The sequence below is a fragment of the Trichogramma pretiosum genome, unplaced genomic scaffold, assembly GCF_000599845.2.
Source record: "Trichogramma pretiosum strain Unisexual culture from Peru unplaced genomic scaffold, Tpre_2.0 scaffold10, whole genome shotgun sequence".
Lineage (NCBI taxonomy): Eukaryota > Metazoa > Arthropoda > Insecta > Hymenoptera > Trichogrammatidae > Trichogramma > Trichogramma pretiosum.
The window spans coordinates 735,867-760,447 of record NW_019641652.1 but is presented as its reverse complement, the minus strand read 5'-3'; the positions used below and the strand labels follow the sequence as shown (position 1 = coordinate 760,447).

Sequence of the window (24,581 nt, the reverse complement as noted above, 5' to 3'; positions counted from 1 at the left end):
TTTTATTGACACTTTATATTTTATCAAAACTATCCAATCAAAGATAAATTATGCGATCATATTAAAATCGTATTTATGTACAAAGGTTTCAGTATAAATTCGAAATATCAATGCGCGATGACTAACACGATAAAAACTCAAACTGGGAAATTTGACGTTCATGACGTGACTACTTTTATTACCAACGCGAGTGACATATTCAGCTTTACTACTCGTAATATGTTTCAAAAACGTGGCGTCATGTCGAACTGTTTCGCTTAGGCTGCTTCTATAAAGGACTCAAAGTAGTTCGATGTTATTTTGCGTCGACTCCGATTAATACGATCTCGTCACGTACTGACGTACCTACTCTCAAAAATGGGAAAATTAAACGTATATATATAAGCTAATGAAAGCAATAGTCGATTCAGAGTTGGTATATATAATCGAGACACGATGTGGTGAGTAATCATAGCTGCCTTACTCGCAGCTGATCCAACGAAGTCGCACACAATCGAAGTTTATGTCAAGTAGTATAGTAGACGCCGCAGCGTGAACAGAGAATCATCGCGTCGTCTGCAGCGAGCAATTCTCGTAGCTCAATATAAAAATTGTAATTTTGCCACTGGTTTTTGGCCCTTGTGTTATCAAATATTGCATCCAGTTTGTGCGAAAATATTTGTTCAATAATAGACTCATCTTCGGCTCGTGTTATAAACCTTCGTTTTGCGAAAAACCCATACAGCATACCAGTGCATTGAGTGCTATTGAATTGTATGTGATTGTTTAGTGTGTGTCTGTGTGAATGAATAATGGCTCAAGACGATCAAATTTGTTTGAAAGAATTAAAAACTTTGCGGGCACAGGTCGATTGGCAGATTAGAAAGGAGCGACACAAATTTTTTCTGCAACTTTATCCCTTAGTGAAAGATTGGAGTGGCCAACTTCCAAATCTCAAGGACATTTTTCGGCCGAAAGAAATCGATTGGCTTCTCACGGACTCTATGAATCATTGCGGTAAAGGCAAAGGCTATGACAGAGAAATATTCATCAAATTTGTTGCTCGCACCGGCTACAAAGACGAGCCCGAGCTCGGCGAGGGTAGCAAGTTATCGTTGCGTCATACCACAGCACTGCATTGTGCGGCTAGACTCGGTCCTGAAAAGTTCTCCAGCGAATCGGTGAACGAACTTTTCCAAATATACGACAGATTTGAAGTGAACTACACAGACAAACGAGGCATGACGCATTTTCATGCGGCCTGTAAATATGGATATCACGAAGTCGTTGAGAAATTTCTCGAGCTCGGCCAGGACCCCAATTGCCGCACGAAGAAATCGGGTGATACGCCGCTTATCTTGGCTCTGATCTGGGGCCACGGGAGGGTAGCCGAGTTGCTGCTACGAAATGGCGCTCATTTACATGTAGCCGATGAAGATAGATCGACTCCTCTTCACTTGATATGCCAGAAAAAATACGATTTCGACTTGGTGAAATTATTCTTCAAAATCTTCGATGAACAACATCAGCTGGTCAAGGTCAATGCCCGAGATAATCAGGGCTGCACACCTTTGCACTATGCTGTAAGGCGGGACTGCCGCTTCAAAAGGACGACTGAATTGCTACTGAGAAGAGGTGCCAATCCGATTGTGGCTGATAAGGATGGATCGACCCCTCTGCACTTGATTTGCGACTTAAGCTTCGATAGTGACGAGGCTTGCAGAGTTGATAACGATGGCCTGTTGGAGCTATTTTTCAAGATTTGCGACGAACAACATCAGCTGGTCGAGATCAATGCCCGGGACAAATCCGGCGAGACACCACTACATCGTGCTATGGAACGCCAACTCAAGAAGTCGATCGAAATTCTGTTGAGACGAGGAGCCAATCCAAAATTGACAGGTATAGGTTCGGGCGAAAGGACCCCTCTTCACCTCATTTGCGGAATAAACTCGAATAAAGAGTCGGCGATAATCTTGAAGTTGTTTTTCGACCTAAACGACGAAATTCATCAATCGGTAGAGGTTGACGCCCTAGACGATTATGGTAATACACCGCTGCACAATGCCTGCTCGTGTCATAACTTCGGGCTGGCTGAAGTGTTACTCAGAAGAGGTGCCAATCCGAACTTGGTGAACGAGAATGGGTCACTACCGCTGCATTTAATTTTTAATCAAAGCTACGATATCCATGTGCACTCATTTTTGAAGATATTCTTCGAGATCTGCGCCGAAAAAAATCAGAAGGTGCAGGTCGATGCCCGGGACAAGAGTGGCCGTACACCATTGCAGTTGGCTCTCGACCATGGCAAGAAGAAAGCAGCTGAAGTGCTACTGAAAAACGGCGCTGATCCTAATTTGGCCAATGAGGAAGGATCGACTCTTCTGCACTATATCTGTCAAAATAGACTCGAGGTTTCAGTGGTAAAATCCTTAAAGATATTCTTCGAGATAAATGACGATCAAAATCGCCAGGTTCTGGTCGACGCCCGGGACAAGTCCGGCAAGACACCGCTGCAATTAGCTGCAATGAATTTGTTGCCGAATGCGATCGATATACTTTTAGATCATGGTGCTGATCTGTCCAAATTTGTTTTTCCCACCGAGAGTGACTTCGATCAGTCTTTTCGAGAGTACATTTGGAGCGGGTATCCGGTATATTTTAAAGATCTATGTGATGCTATGGTCATCGTCGAGCGACTGAAAAAAAGAGGATATGAACTGAATCGACATGACGCTCTAATAATCATGAATTTATTCGCTAAGTATGGATATTTTGATAGGTCAGAATCACTCGAATTTTGGCTCAATAACGAAGAGTTCGTGGAAAATGCAAAACATGTAATATTACGCGAAGCTGATGATTATCAGGACGATGAGGAGTTGTCGAGAAAGGCAAGCGACACATTTAAATGTTCGAGTTTGTCGCTTTACGATTTAATTCTAATGCCACTTGAAGAGACGGAAAAACGGTTTACATATGAAGACTACTCAGATTTTGCGGGCCACTATTATTGGTGTCATATGGATAAAAAACATCGTCATGCTTGCTTTGTGCATCTGGGTGAAATAATGTTGAGAGGATTTTTCCGGAGCTGGGCACTGGAGCCATTCTTGGAACTGACTCACAACCGACTGCCAATTATTTGCTGTGAGCTGATCATCAAGAATTTGATGAATGAGGATTTATATAATATTTGTTTGGCTGCAGAAATTGCTTCATCAGAAGAAAAGCAAAATTTGTGATAGTATGACGACTGAATTATATATTTTTTTACTTAACATATTTTTTTAACGCTCTGTCACGGTTGTTATTTCATAAACAAAGACTACAATGGATATACTTCATACTTTTTTATTGATACTGTTAAAATTTATTTGTTATGTTTTATATTTTATAAAAGAAACTTTTTATAAGAAAGAAATTTTTTATATCAAATCAAAATTAGATGCGTTACCATAAACTATATACTTAATAAATACTAAAAAAAACTCAAGAACTTTATCAACTTCCTTCTGTGAGACAAAAAATTGTTAAAATCACCTAATTTTCAGGATGCTAGATGAAAACCTCCCATTAACTGGATTTAGGTAGCTGTTCGTTCCTTGGCAATTCATTGGCAAAGTGCTTCCACATAAAAAAATTTTCATATTTCATTTATAAATGCTAGTAAAACAATTGTTCATCAAATGGAATTTCTTGTTCACTATGTAATTTTTAACATAATCTATGAATCGTAATGTTTTCTATCTAAAATTCAAGTTTGCCTACTGATTATTTAAAATCACATCTAAAGTTGAAAAACAATTAACAAAAAAAATCCAACCCTATGAAAAAACTAAAATTTCCGAAAAATAAAGACAAAAACCTTTTTTTTCACAATGTAATTTTTAAAATAATCGACGAACCCTACCATTTTTTAATCTGAAATTAAAGCTTGGCAGCTCATCTGTTAAGATTAATGCTGAAAAATGTTTCAAAGACACCTCTACCCTTAAAAATATTAAGAAAAAAAATATGAAAAATCTTAATAACTTCTGCAATATTAAAGAGATCAATATGAAACATTTTCGAGCTTTGTCCTTGCAAAAATCGACATTAAATGCAGTAAGATTACCGCCCCGTTTTTGAAAAAATTCATTCTACGTACATAATTACATCCACACACTCAAACACACGCACATTTACTTACACAGAAATTGACAATGGTAGATTTTAGACCTATTAAAGAGCTTCCTCGATGAGGAAGCAAAATTTATTTTGACTACACCAATTATACTTTTGTAAACTATATACCTAGATCACTCCTCATGTTCTTTTTAAATGATAAAGAATTCAAAATATTAATAAAAAAAACTTGACCTTAAAAACACGATTTTTACTGCTAAATTTGCCAATTTTATGATGAATTGATTATATAAAAAATTTTAAACACCATCATAGCAATGAGCACTCCCAAAAACCTGTAGTCAAGTCTAGACTTGACTAGCTCGACCCAGCTGAATTGTACTAACGGAGTAACGGATCAATACGAATTACATAATTTGCGGTAGTAATATTTAAAGTTTAGTAGGTAAGCTTGTTGATCTTGAAAATTGTTCACCATTACAAAGAGCTGACTCAAAAACATTAGATGTAGTAGTTTTCATAATTGCGCTCGTTTTGATTGAGACGTGGTAATAGCGAAAAATTGTCTGTCAAAATTGTCACTAGGCTTTAACGGGCAATTATATCTTTTAAAAAACGTTGAAATCAGCTACGTCGATGTGCAGAAATTTTTTCTTTGCTGCGCGATTCAATTCGTTTTGAAAATGTGGTGATATATCGAGTTAGGTTTATTTTTGACTATTCGTGCAGAAATTTTATTGGTTGCGACTGCGCTGGATTTTTTGTGCACTGACTCCGACCGAAGTTGTGTAGAAGTAGCTTTAGTATACACGAAACACATTTCGTGCCGTCCTGCAGCGTAAGCAGTGAGACATCGCGTCGTCTGCGGCAAGTGACTCACGTAAAAAGAGTAAATATGTCATAGCAGTCTGATGTAAAAATTGTAATTTTGCCACTAGTTTTTGGCCCTTGTGTTATCAAATATTGCATCCAGTTTGTGTGAAAATATTTCTTCAATAATAGACTCATCTTCGGCTCGTGTTATAAACCTTCGTTTTGCGAAAAACCCATACAGCATACCAGTGCATTGAGTGATATTGAGTTGTATGCATTTGTGTGTTGTGTGTATGTGAATGAACAATGGCTCAAGACGATCAAATTTGTTTGAAAGAATTAAAAACTTTGCGGGCACAGGTCGATTGGCAGATTAGAAAGGAGCGACACAATTTTTTTCTGCAACTTTATCCCTTGGTGAAGGATTGGAGTGGCCAACTTCCAAATCTTAAGGCCATTTTTCGGCCGAAAGAAATCGATTGGCTTCTCACGGACTCTATGAATCGTTGCGGCAAAGGAAAAGGCTATGATAGAGAAATATTCGTCAAATTTGTTGCTCGTACCGGCTACGAAGACGAGCCCGAGGTCGGTAAGGGCTCAAAACTATCGTTGCGTCATACCACAGCACTGCATTGTGCGGCTAGACTCGGTCCTGAAAAATTCTCCAGTGAATCGGTGAACAAACTTTTCCAAATATACAACAGATTTGAAGTGAACTACACAGACAAACGAGGCACGACGCATTTTCATGCGGCCTGTAAATATGGATGTCACGAAGTCGTTGAGAAATTTCTCGAGCTCGGCCAGGACTCCAATTGCCGCACGAAGAAATCGGGTGATACGCCGCTTATCTTGGCTCTGACCTGGGGCCACGGGAGGGTAGTCGAGTTGCTGCTGCGAAATGGCGCTCATTTGCATGTGTCCGATGGATTTGGACATACTCCACTCCACTTGATATGTCAGAAAAAATACGATTTCGACTTGGTGAAATTATTCTTTAAAATCTCCGATGAACAACATCAGCTGGTCGAGGTCAACGCCCGAAACCAGTGTGGTCGTACTCCACTGCACTATGCTGCGCGGAGCCACTTCAATAAGGTGATCGAGTTGCTGCTGAAAAGGGGCGCGGATATTAATTTAGTAGATAAGTATGGATCGACTCCTCTGCACATGATTTGCGCTGGAAGAGGCGTGTTCGACGATACTGCCGATATTGATGGTGGTTTGGTGGAGTTATTTTTCAAAATCAACGACGAAAAACATCAGCCGGTCGAGGTCAATGCTCGGGACTGTCAGGGCCGCACACCTTTGCACTATGCTGTAAGGCGGGGTTGCCGCTTCAAAAGGGCGACTGAATTGCTACTGAGAAGAGGTGCCAATCCGATTGTGGCTGATAAGGATGGATCGACCCCTCTGCACTTGATTTCCAATTTAAGTTGCAAATGTAATGAAGAGAATTATAATGATTGTCTGCTGGAGCTATTTTTCAAGATTTGCGACGAACAACATCAGCTGGTGGAGATCAACGCCCGGGACAAATTCGGTGCGACACCGCTGCACTATGCTGTGGACCACTTACAAAAGAAGACGACGGAACTTCTGCTGAGACGAGGCGCCAATCCAAATTTGGCAATTCAATCTACGCAGTCTACAGTATATTGGATCGGATTGACACCATTGCATATGATTTGCGAACGCGACAGTTCGGCGATATTTTTGAAGTTTTTTTTCGACGTAAACGACGAAATTCATCAATCGTTAGAGGTCGACGCTGTAGACAAGTACGGTAATGCACCGTTGCACTCCTCCCTCGAATCGCGTAATTTTAGGGTGGCTGAAGTGTTACTCAAAGGAGGTGCCAATCCGAACTTGGTGAACGAGAATGGGTCTCTACCGCTGCATTTAATTTGCGGGATACGCTATAACGATGACGAAGTGGATGCATTCTTGAAGGTATTTTTCGAGATCTGCGCCGAAAAAAATCACCGGGTGCAGGTCGATGCCCTGGACAATAGCGGCCGTACACCATTGCAGTTGGCTCTCGACCTTGGCAACAAAAAAGCAGCTGAAGTGCTACTGAAAAACGGCGCTGATCCTAATTTGGCCAATGAGGAAGGATCGACTCTTCTGCACTATATTTTTAAAAATAGACACGAGGATTCAGTGGTGAAATTCTTAAAAATATTCTTCGAGATAAATGACGATCAAAATCGCCAGGTTCTGATCGACGCTCGAAACAAGTCCGGAAAGACACCGCTGCAATTAGCCGTAATGAGTTTTTTGCCAAATGCGATCGATATACTTTTAGATCATGGTGCTGATCTGTCCAAGTTTGTTTTTCCCTCCCAAACTGATTTCGATCAGTCCTTTCAAAATCGAACTAGTGTATGTTCGGTTAATTTAAAAGCTCTGTGTAATGCTATGGTCGTCGTCGAGCGACTTGAAAAAAGAGGATACAAACTAAATCGACAAGACGCCCTAATAATCATGAATTTATTCTCAAAGTATGGATTCTTTGATCGGTCAGAATCACTCAAATTTTGGCTCAACGACGAAGAATTCGTGGAAGATGTGAAAAAAAAAATATTACGCAATAAAAATGATTTTAAGAAGGATAAGGAGGTAACGTCAAAAGCCAAAGACTCATTGAGACATTCGAGTTTATCGCTCTACGATTTAATTCTAGTGCCACTTGAAGAGGGGAAAAAACTGTTCACGTATGAAGACTACTCAGATTTTGCGGGAAACAACTGTTGTTGGTTTTATATTGATGGAAAACAGTGCCAGGCTTGTTTAGTGCATCTGAGTGACATAATGTCGAGAGGATTTTTCCGGAGCTGGGCACTGGAGTCACTCTTGGATCTGACTCACAACCGATTGCCAATTCTTTGCTGTGAGCTGATCATTAAGAATTTGATGAATGAGGATTTATATAATATTTGTTTGGCAGCAGAAATTGCTGTAAAAGAAGAGAGCCAAAGTACTTGATACCGTTCGCAAAAGTAATTTTATTTTTACTGAATAATATATATTTTTTTATTTCAACTTTCTGTGATGGTTGTTTAATTTCTAAGCAAAAGTTACGAAGTTATAACATATTTTTCAGTGTTCACTATTTTCATTATGTATAAAATAGTAGTTGTACTGAATGGTAATAAAAAGAATAAGATATACATTGTAAACATTGCAAAAAAACAAACATGTGTTATTATTCTTAAAATTTTAACCTAGTTCATTTATGTAATGGAGAAAGTTTTTAAACAAGATTCAAATATCATATGGATTTAAAAGAACACGAAGAATTAATTTTTATAATGATGACAGTCTCATGATTCGATAATCGTTAAATTATTTCCATTTTCTGTTTTCAATTAGGTGAGCAAAATCTATGCAAGCTCAATTTCAATTATTTATTTGTTCATTATCATACTTTGGGGTAAGACGTAACATAATTTTTTTTTCATTCGGTCACTACATGAAAACCCTACTATACATACCCTACTATCACAGATTATAGTCTCATTATACTGTAATCGTATTTTATATTGAAATTCACACAAATTACGATGCATCATGACTCGTGTCGTAAGAAATCAAAAGTAATAAATTTTACATTTGTGGCTGCACCTACTTTTATTACGAATCCAAAAGTCAAGTTCGGTCGATAGTGTTAGTTGGAAAATATAAGTGTTTGAAGAAAATTTAATTTATCAGCAGATTCATACAAACTTATGAAAATCAGAGTAATGAATGGATATGTTTCGGTACTTTACATGTACATGCGCCACAGCGCGTTACAAAGACGAAAAATTTTTTATTTAGACCCTGAAGTATAAAATGATCTAAAGGCTGCTGTAAACGATAATGCTTTTTTGATAATCTGAGGAGAAAATTTACAATGACAACCAATTATTGTTTTGGTTACTAGTTGATATAATTGGTATAAATTGAGAAACTTACGTTGCTGCAAGTTTCAAAATTTAATTCAACAATCGACCCAGCTTCCAGTACCAAAGTTTTCATTGATCTTAATAAAAGCAATACTAAGATAAGTCTAGCCTTCGGCGGGTATCCATACCAATTGATGCAATATCTATACGAACGTGATTTTTTTTTGTTTTTTTATTGTAATCAATTATATTTATTTTTTAATTATGCAAAAATCTTACGTTTTGACGAACATATCATGGCAAGCATTGCTTAGCAATTGACTAGGAACACATGTAATTGTAATGGAAATCAAAGAAAGACAATGTACTATCAACATTTGAATAGCTGTCGTTGAGCTCGTATCCATTAAAACTACCATCTGTAATTTATCATTTTCTTCGTAATTTTTTTACATCATGAATGAAATTGGCAGCACGCCTTATAATCGGTTTTATACTTACCGTTGTACCACTTAAAATAATGTTACATGATGCTGCTAGAATAACGACAAACATCACTGAACTGGTCAAGTTATACAGTTGTTCAAAAAGTCTATAAAATCAGGAAAAAAAATGTAGAAAACTCTTGTTTCCATAACTAAAATGTAGCTGAAATGTTGTGGAATACAAAACAGTATCGCGTGTAACAAATGTGTTAAAAAATTGTTTGAAAAGTTTGCACAGAAAAATTTTTTTTATCAATTTACCAACTTGTTTAGGTTTTCAGCAAAAATTAATTTTATTTTTGCCGCAACTAAAAAAAAAATTAGTAAAAACGCGAATAATCAAATATTTATAATATTGATTATGATTTTTTGCTCTAACATTCCCAATTCATCAAACCTTCAAATTTTTAGAAATAGCAAAGTCACAGTAAAATTGAAAGTGTTTTCCTAAATATTTTTTCAAGAAACTACGTTAAAGTTTAGAAAAGAATGAAGAAAAACATTCCAGACTTCGCATCCCCTAGATACGTAAAAAATGACTTACTCAGTGCATTCGTTGTGGTGTCGTATTACTCGGTTGAGTTTTTTGATAAGATATTGGTGAGCTTTTTTTTCATTTTCATCAAGCATACAGTTATACTTAACATCTGTTTCTTTTAAATACTTTCTAAAAGTAAGACAAGTTAAATAATTACAAAACTATCGCAAACAAAAAACGTTATCAAGGGATAGAAGCAATTTCCTCACATACTGCAATTGAAGAAATTGGCCAATGATAAATCCTATACATGAGAACTCGTACTGGTTCAATGATGCAACTATAAAAGTGTAGAGAATAAGAAGGATCGATTGTATTGCCAAAATTTGATAGAAATACTCATCTTGGTCCATGAAAAAATCCCAATTAAAAGGCAATGATTTTTTAATAGTTTTATTTCCTGGAAGTGCCCAGGACAGTAACTCTGGAACAACCACTGAAGCTGAACCGCCGATTACAGCCATAAACACGAACGTCACTATAAAAATGTATTATTAATTGCATAAGTCAGTACTATAGAGACCGATAAAATGTTCGGACAAACGTCGACTCAGACATGGAAGTGAGTTTTTTCACTTCCATGTACCATAACTTAGTTATTATTTAGTGGGGTCTCTAACTAGTAGAATTAATACCTGTTATTATAGAGTTTAAATTCATGAATTTTGTAACTGATTGCAAAATCACTTTTTGACCTGAAGTATCGTTGTCTTGAAATATTTTGGCCATTACTGTCCAACAATTCTCAACCTAAATGACGTGCAGTTTTTAAAATTTATTAAAGTCATATTGAATTGGACTTTACATTAAAAAATGATATCAACCTTTTCATACTTTAAACTTATATAATCATAGCAATATATTATAACGAAACCAATTATAGCTTGACACAAGCCTTCCAGCATTCTACTGTCGGCACCTTCCTTTTGTATACCTTGATACATCGTGGATAACTAATAAAATTAGGTATCAGAAAATCATTTCTATAAGAAAATTATTCTTATTATTTCAACGATGCATACTATTCCAATTATTGCAGCGAAAAAAAAAAGATTAATGAATAATCGTCCAATGATCTGTGTATATTTGCTTTGATATGGCCATAAAAAACATGTTTTTAATACTATAACTTGTACAGGAAACTGAGTAAGTATTTGCCTATACCACTCTAGATTTTTTTGAATTTTCACTTGAGACATCGTGTTATCAGGAAGTAAAGGTGTCCATCGACAGACGTGTCTACTGTTAAGAGGTGTTTGTGTATACTTTTAAAACATGCTAATACCATAAGAAACATAGTATTGTTACCGGGACCGCAAGATTTGTCCGCTATTGAAAGGCGTTCGCTAAGGGAGCTTTTACTAAATTTAAGAGTGTCAGCTGAAATCAGTGGTAAAGTTCTTGCTTCGCTCAAATTTCTGGTGGTTCGTCTATCCAATATCCTAAACATTGAACGTTTAAATGTCTTCAAATTTTCTCGTTTTCCAGAAAATTTTTACAGCTCTAATATTCTCATATACTAAGCACTGAATTTTTTTCTTGTGTAGTTAATTCGAAAATGTCTTGAATGATATTGGCTTCTCCAAAAGGTTGGCAAATTTTTTCACTCAATATAATATAAAATAGTGATGAAGACTTAGTGCAGACTTACACTTTGATGCTTTATGCATAGAGTTGAAGTTATTTATGCATACGCTGCCTGCCTGCTAAGACATAACGATATCAGATAGGGAATTTTTCGACTGCTGAGGTAGAACTCGGGCCCGAAGTGATTCGGATTTCAATATAAATATATGGCGGTTGAGTCAATCATCAGAGCGTAGATTATTGAACTCCAAAAACCCTTGCATATCACTATAGTGAATGGGAGATGTAGGTACCCTGGCCTCAATGTTGAAAATGGATTAGTATCCAAATAGGGTGAACGGAAAAACAGATTTTTTTCGCCAGGAAAAAGTGCGAACTTCAATGGTAAAACTGTTTTGTGTTTGGTTATCTAAAATTAATCATGACAAAATTATAGGGTATAGCCACATTATAAAGCAATGAAAGACATTTTTCTAGTTTAGTTAATTTTTGAAAAAAGGTTATTATTACTCTTTTCAATAGTACCAAATCAGAAATCTTTCTCAATTATTATATCAAATAATTGTTCATGATGAGTCACTGCTTTCAAATAATTTCAAAACTATTGTCATGCACATATTTACCTAAAAATAAGGTTGATGAATTATTATTTCAACAGAATGAGTGAATTGAATGCAATCTTAATGGAGGTAATTCACTCACCTTACTCTGATAAAAGGCATACTGATTCATGCAAACACTATCATTTGAATAATACCTTCAATTACATTGTTATTGTAAGTATTGACTTTTTTTAAATCCCTCAAATACTTGCACAGCTTTTTTGTACATAGTCTAATATTAAAAAGAATTGATACGTTTATAATACTTCGATAATTATATTTCAAAATAGGATATTCTTCTTCAGGATTTTTTATTTATTAAAAACATTTCAGAGACGATAAGTATGATAAAATAAATAATCTTTCTATAGATTGTGTACGCAAATTTTGAGCTGGCCACAAAAAATTGCATTTTACAGTAAATAGAAATAAAGAAACTCCTGACATCCAAACATTTCCAGGTTTTCTCATCTAATTTCACGATATCTGAATGAATAATTTTGTTAATGTTCATGATATTTCTTTGACACTGTCTGTATCATTTTTTTTCAATACGAACAAGCAAAAGTAAATGAATGATGACACAAAAAACAAATTAAAATGATCAGATGAGCGTTACATAATTAACAATAAAATATGAGGAGCGACTAATGAAAATTATTTATATGAACAGTACCCAATGAAAGTTTAATACAAAACTCGTATAAATTTTTCATGAACAGTACCACAGGGCCGGGCCTGAGAGTTGTGTTCGTTTTCGTCGCCGATGAGGAAAGAGGCATTAGAGGTGGTGGTGAAATAATAAAGCACAAGTAGACCGTCATCGTAGACCGCAGAAATTGGAAAGGTTTTACCATAAAACTCATTCGCCGGAATTTATTGACACAATTCTTGAAGACGATTTTTCAATTTTTGGAAAATATAAGAAATTCGGTTAACTAAAATCACCTTCGAAAATTCTGAAAAATTCTAAAAAAATTTGAGCGTGTTATTTCGTAATTTTTTTCTCTAAACTCAATAGTTTTCGAAAAGAAAAATAGGGAAATTTAAAAATGAATTTTTTTTATTCTAGACGATGTTTTGTTATAAATAAAAATTATTTTGAATAAACTAAGTATAGTTTTGTAAACTACATAGTTAGAGAGCACGTTAAATATTCTTTTCATATGATAAAGAATTCAAAAATACGAATGAAAAAAGATATGACCTCAAAAATTTATTGCTAAATTGGTAATTTTTATGATGTACATAATTTATACAATTTTAAATACCTACATAGCAATGAGCACTCGTTGATTTAGATAATTTTTCGACTGTTGCAAAGAGGACTCTCAAAAACATAATATATAGTAGCGTTTTCATATTATTTCTCGTCGCTATTTACAATAGCGAAAATTTATCTGCAAAATTGTCTTCCAGTGTTAAAATGGCTTAAACTCTATTCTCTTTATACATTTCGAATAAAGTTGAAATCAGTGGCGGTACGGCATGTCGAGTCAGGTTCATTGTAGGCTACTTCTACAGAACATTAATCAGTTGCGACTTCATTGAATTTTTGTGCGCCGACTCCAACCGAAGCGGCAGCGCTGGTAGCAGTCATACAACCGATAAAGCGAAGTCACGCCCAACCGAAGTCATGTAGAAGTAGCTTCGGTATACACGAAACACATTGCGTGCCGCGCTGCAGCGTAAGCAGAATAACATCGCGTCGTCTGCATCAAGTGATTAGTGAAAAGAGTAAATATTTTAAATCAATCTAACGTAAACATTTAAGTTTGGCGGGTATTTAAGACTCTCGTGCTATAAAACATTATGGTGAAGTGGTGTGAAAATCAGTTTTCCGGTCCCAGCGACCCAAACAGTTTGAAAGTCCTTACATTAAAGCGTAAGAAAATCACTGCTGAGAATAGAAGAGAGCAATTAAAATTGCTCCATCAATTTCATGAAGTAATGAAAAATTGGAAGGGCGAACTTCCCAATCTCCGAAAAATTTTTTGGCCGGAAGAAATAGATTGGCATCTCTCGGATTCCATAAAGTACCTTGGAAAAGAATGTGAACTAATCATCGAATTCGTGGCTCGCACCGGTTACAAAGACAAGGCCGCAGGCGGCAAGCAACGGTCGCTTCGTACTACACCAGTTCATTATGCGGATAGCTGGTGGCATGATTTCTCCAACGAATCGATGCGAGATCTATTTCAAATATACGACAGATTTGAAGTAAACTACACAAACGAAGGAGGCATAACACATTTTCATGTGGCTTGTAAGTACGACTGCGTCGAAGCCGTCGAGAAATTCCTCAAGAAAGGCCAGGATCCCGACAGCCTCTGGCCAAAAACGAGCGATCCATTGCTGCACTTGGCAGTGGAACGGGGTCACCAGGATATCGTGCGACTGCTGCTGAAATATGGCGCCGATCCGAACAAGATCGATGAGCATAAACGCACACCTCTGCACGTCCTTGGGAAAACGAAGCACGAAGGTGACAAGGGCTCGATAATCTTTGAGACCTTCTTCGACATGTGCGACCAATTAAATCAAGAGGTGCATATCGACGCCCGAGATGAGTGGGGCTACACACCGCTACTGGTGGCTCTGAATCGGTGCAACAATAAGGTAGCTGAATTGCTTTTTAGAAACGGCGCTGAGTCGAATGTGGCCGAATCATATGGATATACACCTTTGCACTTGATTTGCTCTAAACCTAATGATGACGAATGCGCGAAGCTCTTGAAGACATTTTTCGACATCAGCGACAAATCCAAACGACCGATTGATCTCGACGCCGTGACCGATTGGGGTTGGACGGCACTCAACTCAGCTGTGAGGCACGAATTCTATAAGACGGCCGAATTATTGGTGCGAAGAGGAGCCGATCCAAACGTAATCGACAAGTATCGATCGCACGCACTGCACGCGATTGTCGAGAAAGGCACCGACGACGACGAAACGGCGAGATTCTTGGAGGTGTTCTTCAAGATCTACGCCGAAAAAAATCAAATGGTACTGATCAACGCTCGGGACTTTTGGGGCCAGACACCCCTGCACATAGCTCTGTATCGTGTCCGCAGGAAGATGGTTGAATCGCTGTTGAGAAATGGCGCCGATCCTAATTTGACGAATGAAAATGGACGGACTCCTCTCCACGTGATGTGCGAATGTAAGAAAGACGAGGAACCGACGATGGAAATGTTGCAGATATTTTTCGACCTATGTGACGAAGTCCATCTGTCGGTTGAGGTCGACACTCTGGACCAGTTTGGCGAAACACCGCTGCATTCGTCTCTGAATAACGATAATAAGAAGATGGCCGAGTTACTGCTGAGAAGAGGCGCAGATCCGTATTTGGTCAACAAGCGTGGATGTACACTTTTGCATTCAATTGTCGGGTATGCTGTGAAAAATCTCGACAGTGATTTTGTGGAAACATTTTTCAAGATGTCCGACGAAGTTGATCGAGTCGTGCAGGTCGATGCTCGAAACAAGTCGGGCGAGACACCATTGCAGATAGCTCTAAATGGTTGCAATAAGGAGGTAGCCGAAATACTGCTGAAAAGAGGTGCCCAGATTAATTTGGCCGACGAGGATGGGATGACTTATCTGCACAATTTTTGCCAATCTCGCACAATGCTATCAAAGTTAAAGACATTTTTTGAGATAGACGACAAATTTCATAAAAAGGTACAGGTCGATGCCCGGGACAAGAGAGGTTGGACACCACTGCAATTAGCCGTGGTTAATCTCTTGCCGGATGTGATCGATTTACTCTTGGATCGAGGCGCTGATCTGTCCAGCTTCGTTTTTCCCTCTGAGAGTGACTTCGATGAGAGCTTTGAGCGTATGAACTCAAGATCAAAAATAGAACTAGCTGGTAATGCTCTGGCAGTCGTCGAAAATCTCGAGAAAAGAGGATACGAGCTGTATCTAAGCGACGCCCTGGCAATCATGAAATTATTCGCCAAGTATGGAATGTTCGAAAAGTCGGAGGGACTTAGAAATTTGTTCGAACGCATTCAGTTATCACGGGAAGCGAAACAAGTAATGATAAGTTATGATGTTGTTTTTGATGATGATGTTGATACGGAGATCGAGGATGACGTTGGCGAGAAGGAGAGTGAGAAGGACCAAGAACAAATTGAGGTTTCGAATGAAGTCGAGAGGAGCGAGGAGCAAATGAACGAGATACCGAATGCAGCCGAAAAGGTAGTAGAGCGTCAAAGTCTGTCTCTCCACGACCTGATCCGGTTAAAACCCACAGAGGCTGCGAAACTTTTCCAATACTCGGATTACTTGGACCTCGCGCGCTCAACGGAATTTAAGGAGCTCTCTAAACATTTTAGAAAGGCTTGTGCTGTGCATCTCTACGAGAAAATGTCGAGAGGATTTTTCTGGAGCTGTGCACTGGAATCATTCTTGGATCTGACTCAGTACCGACCGCCAATCCCCTGCTGTGAGAAGATCTTCAAAGATCTGAATAACGAGGATTTATATAACATTTGCTTGGCGGCTGAAAATCGCTGCGAAAGGAAACAGCCAAAACACGCGACACCGTACCCAAAGGTATTATCATATTTTTCTTAAACTTCATAAAAAAATTATATTGTATGTTTTAACTCGCCAAATTATCATTTTCTAGGCCAAAGAAGCTCAAGAAATGTTATATGTACTTGTTCCAAAATTCGATATTTCCAAAAATCGATACAATAATATCGATTCAAGGATACATTATTGAAAAATCGATTCAATAATATGTTATTGAACTTCAAATAACATTTGTATTACACGATGAAAATAAAATTAAAAAGATATATTGTAAATTTATGTACACAGTTTGGAGGAAAAGACCTGACATGTGTTATTATTTAAAAGAAAACTCAGCTCATTAAGGTAGCTGGACGATGATAGTGATAGTATAGATTTAGCGTATCTAGGTTGGTATTTATAAGCAGACGAGGCGGTGCTAAGTGGCGAAATCACGACAAAGTTCATCTTCAAAATTAAATATCTCTTTAATTAGTTCGTCGAGGAAGATATTAAATTATATGAATAAAAATGTGTGGATTCAAGCTATCCGCTGGTATGTTTTTATGTATATATAGATATATAAAAGATAGACATATCCGTACGTAGATAGCCAAGATACAGCTGATTGTAGCACTATTATAATATTATTGTAGTTTTATTATAGTATTATTATATATAATTTATACCTGTACATAATAATGGCTTTGTAATAACATCTTCTTTCTCTTAAAATAAATCAAATTGTCATTACATTTTTATACTACTTTGAAGATTTTGATATACATTTTATGTGCTGAGATAACTTTCACTATTCGAGAATAGCAAAGATACTGTAGATTTTCTATTTCATATAAGAATCATATGGGCTTTTAATAAGTTTTATAATGTTTAAACAACTTCCGCCGAGTCAAAAAGTCTCGGTTGAAATATTGGCGATACTGGATTTTTTAGTCAAAAATTTTCACCAATTTTTTTATTGATGGAAAAAATGGATTGAAAAAATTTTCTTTCCGTACAAATATCATAAATGATGAAAGGATTATAACAAAATTTATTTCATAATTTTAAGTTGGAAATTGCATTTTTTATGAGGGTGTCATGGTTACCAGCCATGTTCCAATTACCAGCCTCTCCCCTATATTATTAACTTTTTTACACATTTTCTTGTACAAAAATGCTGCATAGTTTCCTAGTCATAAACATTCGAAGATAGTCATCAAAAAAAGAAATGTGCACGTGCGGCATGGTAACGCATCTAATTTTGATTTGATATAAAAAAATCTAAGTTTCATTTATAAAATATAAAACATAACAAATAAATTTTAACACTATCAATAAAAAAGTATGAAGTATATCCATTTTAGTCTTTGTTTATGAAATAACAACCGTGACAGAGCGTTAAAAAAATATGTTTTGTAAAAAAATATATAATTCAGTCGTCATACTATCACAAATTTTGCTTTTCTTCTGATGAAGCAATTTCTGCAGCCACACAAATATTATATATATCCTCATTCATCAAATTCTTGATGATCAGCTCACAGCAAATAATTGGTAGTCGATTGTGAGTCAGTTCCAAGAATGGCTCCAGTGCCCAGCTCCGGAAAAATCCTCTCGACATTATTTCACCCAGATGCACTAAACAAGCCTGGCGTTGTTTTTCTTCAATATTATCCCAACAATAGTCATTTTCCGCCAAATCTGAGTAGTCATTATATGTGAACAGTTTTTTCGCCTTTTCAAGTGGCACTAGAAGTAAATCGAAAAGCGACATACTCAAATGTCCCAATGAGTCTTTAACTTTTCTTGACAACTTCTTATTATCCTCATTTTCATCAGTTCTGCATAATATTATATCTTTTGCTTCTTCCACGAACTCTTCGTTATTGAGCCAAAATTCGAGTGATTCTGACCTATCAAAAAATCCACACTTGGCGAATAAATTCATGATTATTAGGGCGTCATGTCGATTCAGCTCGTATCCTTTTTTTTCAAGTCGCTCGACGACGACCATAACATCACACAGAGCTTTTAAATTAACCGGACATACACTAGTTCGATTTTGAAAGGACTGATCGAAGTCACTTTGGGAGGGAAAAGCAAATTTGGACAGATCAGCACCACGATCTAAAAGTATATCGATCGCATTCGGCAACAAATTCATTGCAGCTAATTGCAGCGGTGTCTTGCCGGACTTGTCCCGGGCGTCGACCAGAACCTGGCGATTTTGATCGTCATTTATCTCGAAGAATATCTTTAAGGATTTTACCACTGAATCCTCGTGCTGTCTTTTACAAATAAAGTGTAGAGGGGTCGATCCTTCCTCATTGGCCGAATTAGGATCAGCACCGTTTTTAAGTAGCAATTTAGCTACCTCCTTGTTGCCATGGTCCAGAGCCAACTGCAAAGGTGTATGGCCCCCATTGTTCCGGGCGTCGACCTTCACCCGGTGATTTTTATCGTCATTGATTTCAAAGAAAATTTTCAAGAATTTAGCCACTTCGAGATCGTTGCGTATCCAGCAAATTAAATGAAGAAGTTTCTCTCCATCCTCGTTGGCCAAATTTGGATTGGCACCTCTTCTGAGTAACACTTCAGCCACCCTAAAATGACGCGATTCGAGGGAGGAGTGCAGCGGTGCATTACCGTACTTGTTTACAGCGTCGACCTCTACCGATTGATGAATTTCGTCATTTAGGTCGAAAAAAAACTTCAAGAATATCGACGACTCTTCATCGAAGCCTGTTCCGCAAATGAAGTGAAGAGATGTCCATCCGCAGTAACCTTTATGCTGCGTAAGAGATATTGCCAAATTTGGATTGGCTCCTCGTCTCAACAGAATTTCGGTCGACTTCTTGAGTCGGCGTTCTGCAGCATAGTGCAACGGTGTCATGTCTAATTTGTCTCGAGCGTCGACCTGCACAGATTGATTTTGGTCGTCGCAAATCTTGAAGAATAGCTCCAACAGGCCATCATTATCATCTCTGCAAGCATCGTCACTATTGCAGCTTGTATCGCAAATTAAGTGCAGAGGGGTCGATCCATCCTCATCAGCCAGAATCGGATTGGCGCCTCTTCTCAGTAGCAATTCAGTCGTCCTTTTGAAGCGGCAACCCCGCCTTACAGCATAGTGCAAAGGTGTGCAGCCCTGATTGTCCCGGGCATTGACCTCGACCAGCTGATGTTGTTCATCGGAGATTTTGAAGAATAATTTCACCAAGTCGAAATCGTATTTTTTCTGGCATATCAAGTGAAGTGGAGTATGTCCAAATCCATCGGACACATGCAACTGAGCGCCATTTCGCAGCAGCAACTCGGCTACCCTCCCATGGCCCCAGGTCAGAGCCAAGATAAGCGGCGTATCACCCCATTTCTTCGTGCGGCAATTGGGGTCCTGGCCGAGCTCGAGAAATTTCTCGACGACTTCGTGACATCCATATTTACAGGCCGCATGAAAATGCGTCATGCCTCGTTTGTCTGTGTAGTTCACTTCAAATCTGTCGTATATTTGGAAAAGTTTGTTCCCCGATTCGCTGGAGAATTTTTCAGGATCGAGTCTAGCCGCACAATCCAGTGCTGTGGTATGACACAACGATAACTTTTTACCCTCACCGTTCTCGGGCTCATCTTTGTAGCCTGTGCGAGCCACAAATTTGACGAATATTTCTCTATCGTAACCTTTTCCTTTACCGCAATGATTCATAGAATCCGTGAGAAGCCAATCGATTTCTTTCGGCCGAAAAATGTCCTTGAGATTTGGGAGTTGGCCACTCCAATCCTTCACTAAGGGATAAAGTTGCAGAAAAAATTTGTGTCGCTCCTTTCTAATCTTCCAATCGACCTGTTCCCGCAAAGTTTTCAATTTTTTCAAACAGCTTTGTTCGTCTTGAGCCATTGTTCATTCACACAGACACGCACTAAACAATCACATACAATTTCACGGGTATAACGTATGCTTTTTCTGCAGAACAAGGATTTGTAGCACAATTCGAAGATAAGTATTGCCTCGAGTATAATTGAAGTACTATTTTTTAACTAGTTGCATGCAATATCTCATACCATAAGCACCAAAAACCAGTAGAAAAATGACAATTTTTACATCAGACTGCTATGGCATATTTAATCTTTCTACGTGAGTCACTTGCCGCAGACGACGCAATGTCTCTCTGCTTACGCTGCAGCGAGGCACGAAATGTGTTTCGTGTATACCGAAGCTACTTCTACATGACTTCGATTGGGTGTGACTTCGTTTGATCGGTTGTATGACTGCTACCGCTTCGGTTCGAGTCGGCGCTCAAAAAATCCAGCGCAGTCGCAACCAATAAAATTTCGGCACTAGTAGCTGAAAAGAAACCTGACTCGATATACCACCACATTTTCGAAACGAATTGAATCGCGCGGTAAAGAAAAAATTTCTGCACATCGAAGTAGCTAATTTTAACGTTTTTCAAAAGATATAAGTAGCCCGTTAAAGCCTAGTGACAATTTTGACAGACAACTTTTTGCTATTATCACGTCTCAATCAAAACGAGAGCAATTATGAAAACTACTACATCTAATGTTTTTGAGTTAGCTTGTTCTTCCCGCCCGCGGTTAGTATTTATACGCTGATCATACCCCGGATCTTGTTATACATAATCGAGAGTCAGCCTCGTATATGCTGTCATTTTGTACACGCGTGTATGCTGATTACATATGTCGTCGCTTTCTATGCTCATGGGTCGGCATGTGTGTGTGTGTGTGTGTGTGCGTGTGCACTTGCTTACGCGTCAGCACACATACACCAGCGAGCTCGCCCACACACGTTATTGTCATGGGCTGGATGTAACAATTTCAAACCCATGAGTAAAAATTGTTACATTTAAGATTATTATTTCATAATTTTATGTTTTTTTACACGTTTTTACAATATTCATGTAACTTTAATGAGCTTAAATTCATAGGGGTTTTTATCTCTTTAATGATTGGTAAACAAATATGATGAACTGTAATAAAAAGTAAAAAAGTGCAGAAAAACGTATCACATGTCCGAAATCGTTAGCAATCCTCCTTTTTTTTTACACTTTTTTACTTTTTATTACAGTTCACAACATTATTATGCACTTTATTTTAAAAAAATTTCCGCTGTGGTTCATTTGAAAAACGTTTGAAATCAGCTTCGTGGCATGCGATGTGTTAAAATTTTGACGCGGCTCATCTCCTTTCAAAAATGTGGCGGCATGTCAGGCATATAGTTTAGGCTACATCTACAGAACATTAATCAGTTTCGACTTCATTTGATTTTTTGAGCGCCGACTCCAACCGAAGTGGCAGCGCTGGTAGCAGTCATACAACCGATAAAACGAAGTCACGCCCAACCGAAGTCATGTAGAAGTAGCTTCGGTATACACGAAACACATTGCGTGCCACGCTGCAGCGTAAGCAGAAACATCGCGTCGTCTGCATCAAGCGATTATCGTGAAAAGAGTAAATATTTTAAATCAATTTATCGTAAACATTTAAATTTGGCGGGTATTTAAGACTCTCGTGCTATAAAACATTATGGTGAAGTGGTGTGAAAATCAGTTTTCCGGTCCCAGCGACCCAAACTGTTTGAAAGACCTTAAAATTTTGCGTGAAAAGATCAGTGCTGAGAATGAAACAGAGAAATTTGAATTGCTCGAACATTTTAATAAAATACTGACAAATTGGAAGGGCGAACTTCCCAATCTCCGAAAAATTTTTTGGCCGGAAGAAATAGATTGGTTTCTCTCGGATTCCATAAAGTACCTTGGAAAAGAAAGTGAACTAATCATCGAATTCGTGGCTCTCACCGGTTACACAGACGAGGCCCAAGTCGACGAGGCCGCAGGCGGCGAGCAGTGTGATTATAATGCTCGTACCACACCAGTTCATCATGCGGCTAGCTGTCGCGATTTCTCCAACGAATCGATGCGCGATCTATTTCGAATCTACAACAGATTTGAAGTAAACTACACAAACGAACGAGGCGTAACGCATTTTCATGTGGCTTGTAAGTACGACTGCGGCGAGGCTGTCGAGAAATTCCTCGAGAACGGCCAGGATCCCGACAGCCTGTGGCCAAAAACGAGCGATCCATTGCTGCATTTGACTGTGGAATGGGGTCACGAAGATATCGTGCGACTGCTGCTGAAATATGGCGCCGATCCCAACAAGATCGATGAGTTTAAACGCACACCTCTGCATGTCCTTGGCACGACGATGCACGAAGGTGACAAGGGTTCGATAATCTTTGAGACCTTTTTCGACATGTGCGACCAATTAAATCAAGAGGTGCACATCGACGCCCGAGACAAGTGGGGCTACACACCGCTGCAGTTGGCTCTAAATTGGCGCCACAATGAGATAGCTGAATTGCTTCTGAGAAACGGCGCTGAATCGAATGTGGCCGAATCATACGGACGTACACCTTTGCACTTCATTTGCACTAAATCTAATGATGACGAATGCGCGAAGCTCTTGAAGACATTTTTCGACATCTGCGACAAATCCAAACGACCGATTGATGTCGACGCCGTGACAGATTGGGGTTGGACCGCACTCAACTCAGCTGTGAGGCACAAATTCTATAAGACGGCCGAATTGTTGGTGCGAAGAGGAGCCAATCCAAACGTAATCGACAAGTATAGATCGCACGCACTGCACGCGATTGTCGAGAAAGGCACCGACGACGACGAAGCGGCGAGATTCTTGGAGGTGTTTTTCAAGATCTACGCCGAAAAAAATCAAATGGTAATGATCAACGCTCGGGACTTTTGGGGTCAGACACCGCTGCACATAGCTATGTACTTCCTTCACAGGAAGATGGTTGAATTGCTGCTGAGAAATGGCGCCAGTCCAAATTTGATCAATGAAAATGGGCAGACTCCTCTCCACGTGGTGTGCGAATTTAAGAAAGACGAGGAACCGACGATGACAATGTTGCAGATATTTTTCGACGTATGTGACGAAGTCCATCTGTCGGTTGAGGTCGACACTCGGGACAAGTTAGGCGAAACACCGCTGCAATCGTCTCTGAATAACAATAACGAGAAAATGGCCGAGTTACTGCTGAGAAGAGGCGCAGATCCTAATTTCGCCGATGAGGATGGACTGACTTCTCTGCACTATTTTTGCCGATCTCACGCTGCATTATCAAAGTGGAAGAAATTTTTTGAGATATTCGACAAATTTCATAAAAAGATACACGTCGATGCCCGGGACAAGAGAGGTCGGACACCACTGCAATTAGCCGTGGTGAATCTCTTGCCGGATGTGATCGATTTTCTCTTGGATCGAGGCGCTGATCTGTCCAGCTTCGTTTTTCCCTCTGAGAGTGACTTCGATGAGAGCTTTGAGCGTATGAACTCAAGATCAAAAATAGAACTAGCTGGTAATGCTCTGGCAGTCGTCGAAAATCTCGAGAAAAGGGGATACGAGCTGTATCGAAGCGATGCCCTGTCAATTATGAAAACATTCGCCAAGTTCAAATTGTTCGGAGCGAAGCAACTCACGCGCGTTCCCGTCGGCGACGCTAACAAGCTGCAGATATGCGAGATCGTGTCGAGAGAATTTTTCCGGAGCTGGGCACTGGAGGCATTCATAGAGTTGACGCACAACCGACTGCCGATTCTCTGCTGCGAAATGATCATGAAGAATTTGTCAAATAAGGATTTATATAATATTTGCTTGGCGGCTGAAAATCCCTGCGAAATAAAATGTCCAAAAGACGTGACACCGTAAGCAAAGGTATTATCATTTTTTTCTAAAATTTCATAATAAAATTTGTAGTATTTTTCAACTTTCTATGATTATTTTCTAGGCCAAAGGAGCTCGAGGAATTCCATTGGCGTTTTTTGATTTGCTGTACATAATTTTTATTGCATTTTAAATAACATTTGTATCGCACGATTAAAATAAAATTAAAAAGATACATCCATACACACGAGTATAAAACATTAAAGCAATCGATCGAATTTTAGTAATTGTTTCGAAGTACGGAACTTGCGCGTTACCCGTAAAGAAGAAAGAA

The 24,581-nt window shown here is 38.5% G+C and overlaps 3 protein-coding genes across 3 annotated transcripts; all 3 read left to right on the top strand.

Annotated features, from left to right (window-relative positions):
• Positions 1–791: 791 nt before the first annotated feature.
• Positions 792–3,224, top strand: LOC111693889 (ankyrin-3-like). The gene is made up of 2 exons (XM_023459966.1): positions 792–996; positions 1,060–3,224. The coding sequence occupies exons 1-2, from the start codon at positions 792–794 to the stop codon at positions 3,222–3,224; spliced, it is 2,370 nt and encodes a 789-aa protein (XP_023315734.1).
• Positions 3,225–13,768: 10,544 nt separating this feature from the next.
• Positions 13,769–17,522, top strand: LOC111693908 (tankyrase-like). The gene is made up of 2 exons (XM_023460066.1): positions 13,769–16,585; positions 16,662–17,522. Exons 1-2 carry the CDS (start codon positions 13,835–13,837, stop codon positions 16,755–16,757), a joined length of 2,847 nt encoding a protein of 948 aa, XP_023315834.1. The 5' UTR covers positions 13,769–13,834; the 3' UTR covers positions 16,758–17,522.
• Positions 17,523–22,005: 4,483 nt separating this feature from the next.
• On the top strand, positions 22,006–24,082 carry LOC106656385 (tankyrase-1-like; the record flags this gene model as incomplete). The annotated part of the gene is made up of 1 exon (XM_014377335.2): positions 22,006–24,082. A coding segment is annotated over exon 1 (1,992 nt), but the record flags the coding sequence as incomplete, so codon positions are not given.
• Between the last annotated feature and the right edge of the window lie 499 nt (positions 24,083–24,581).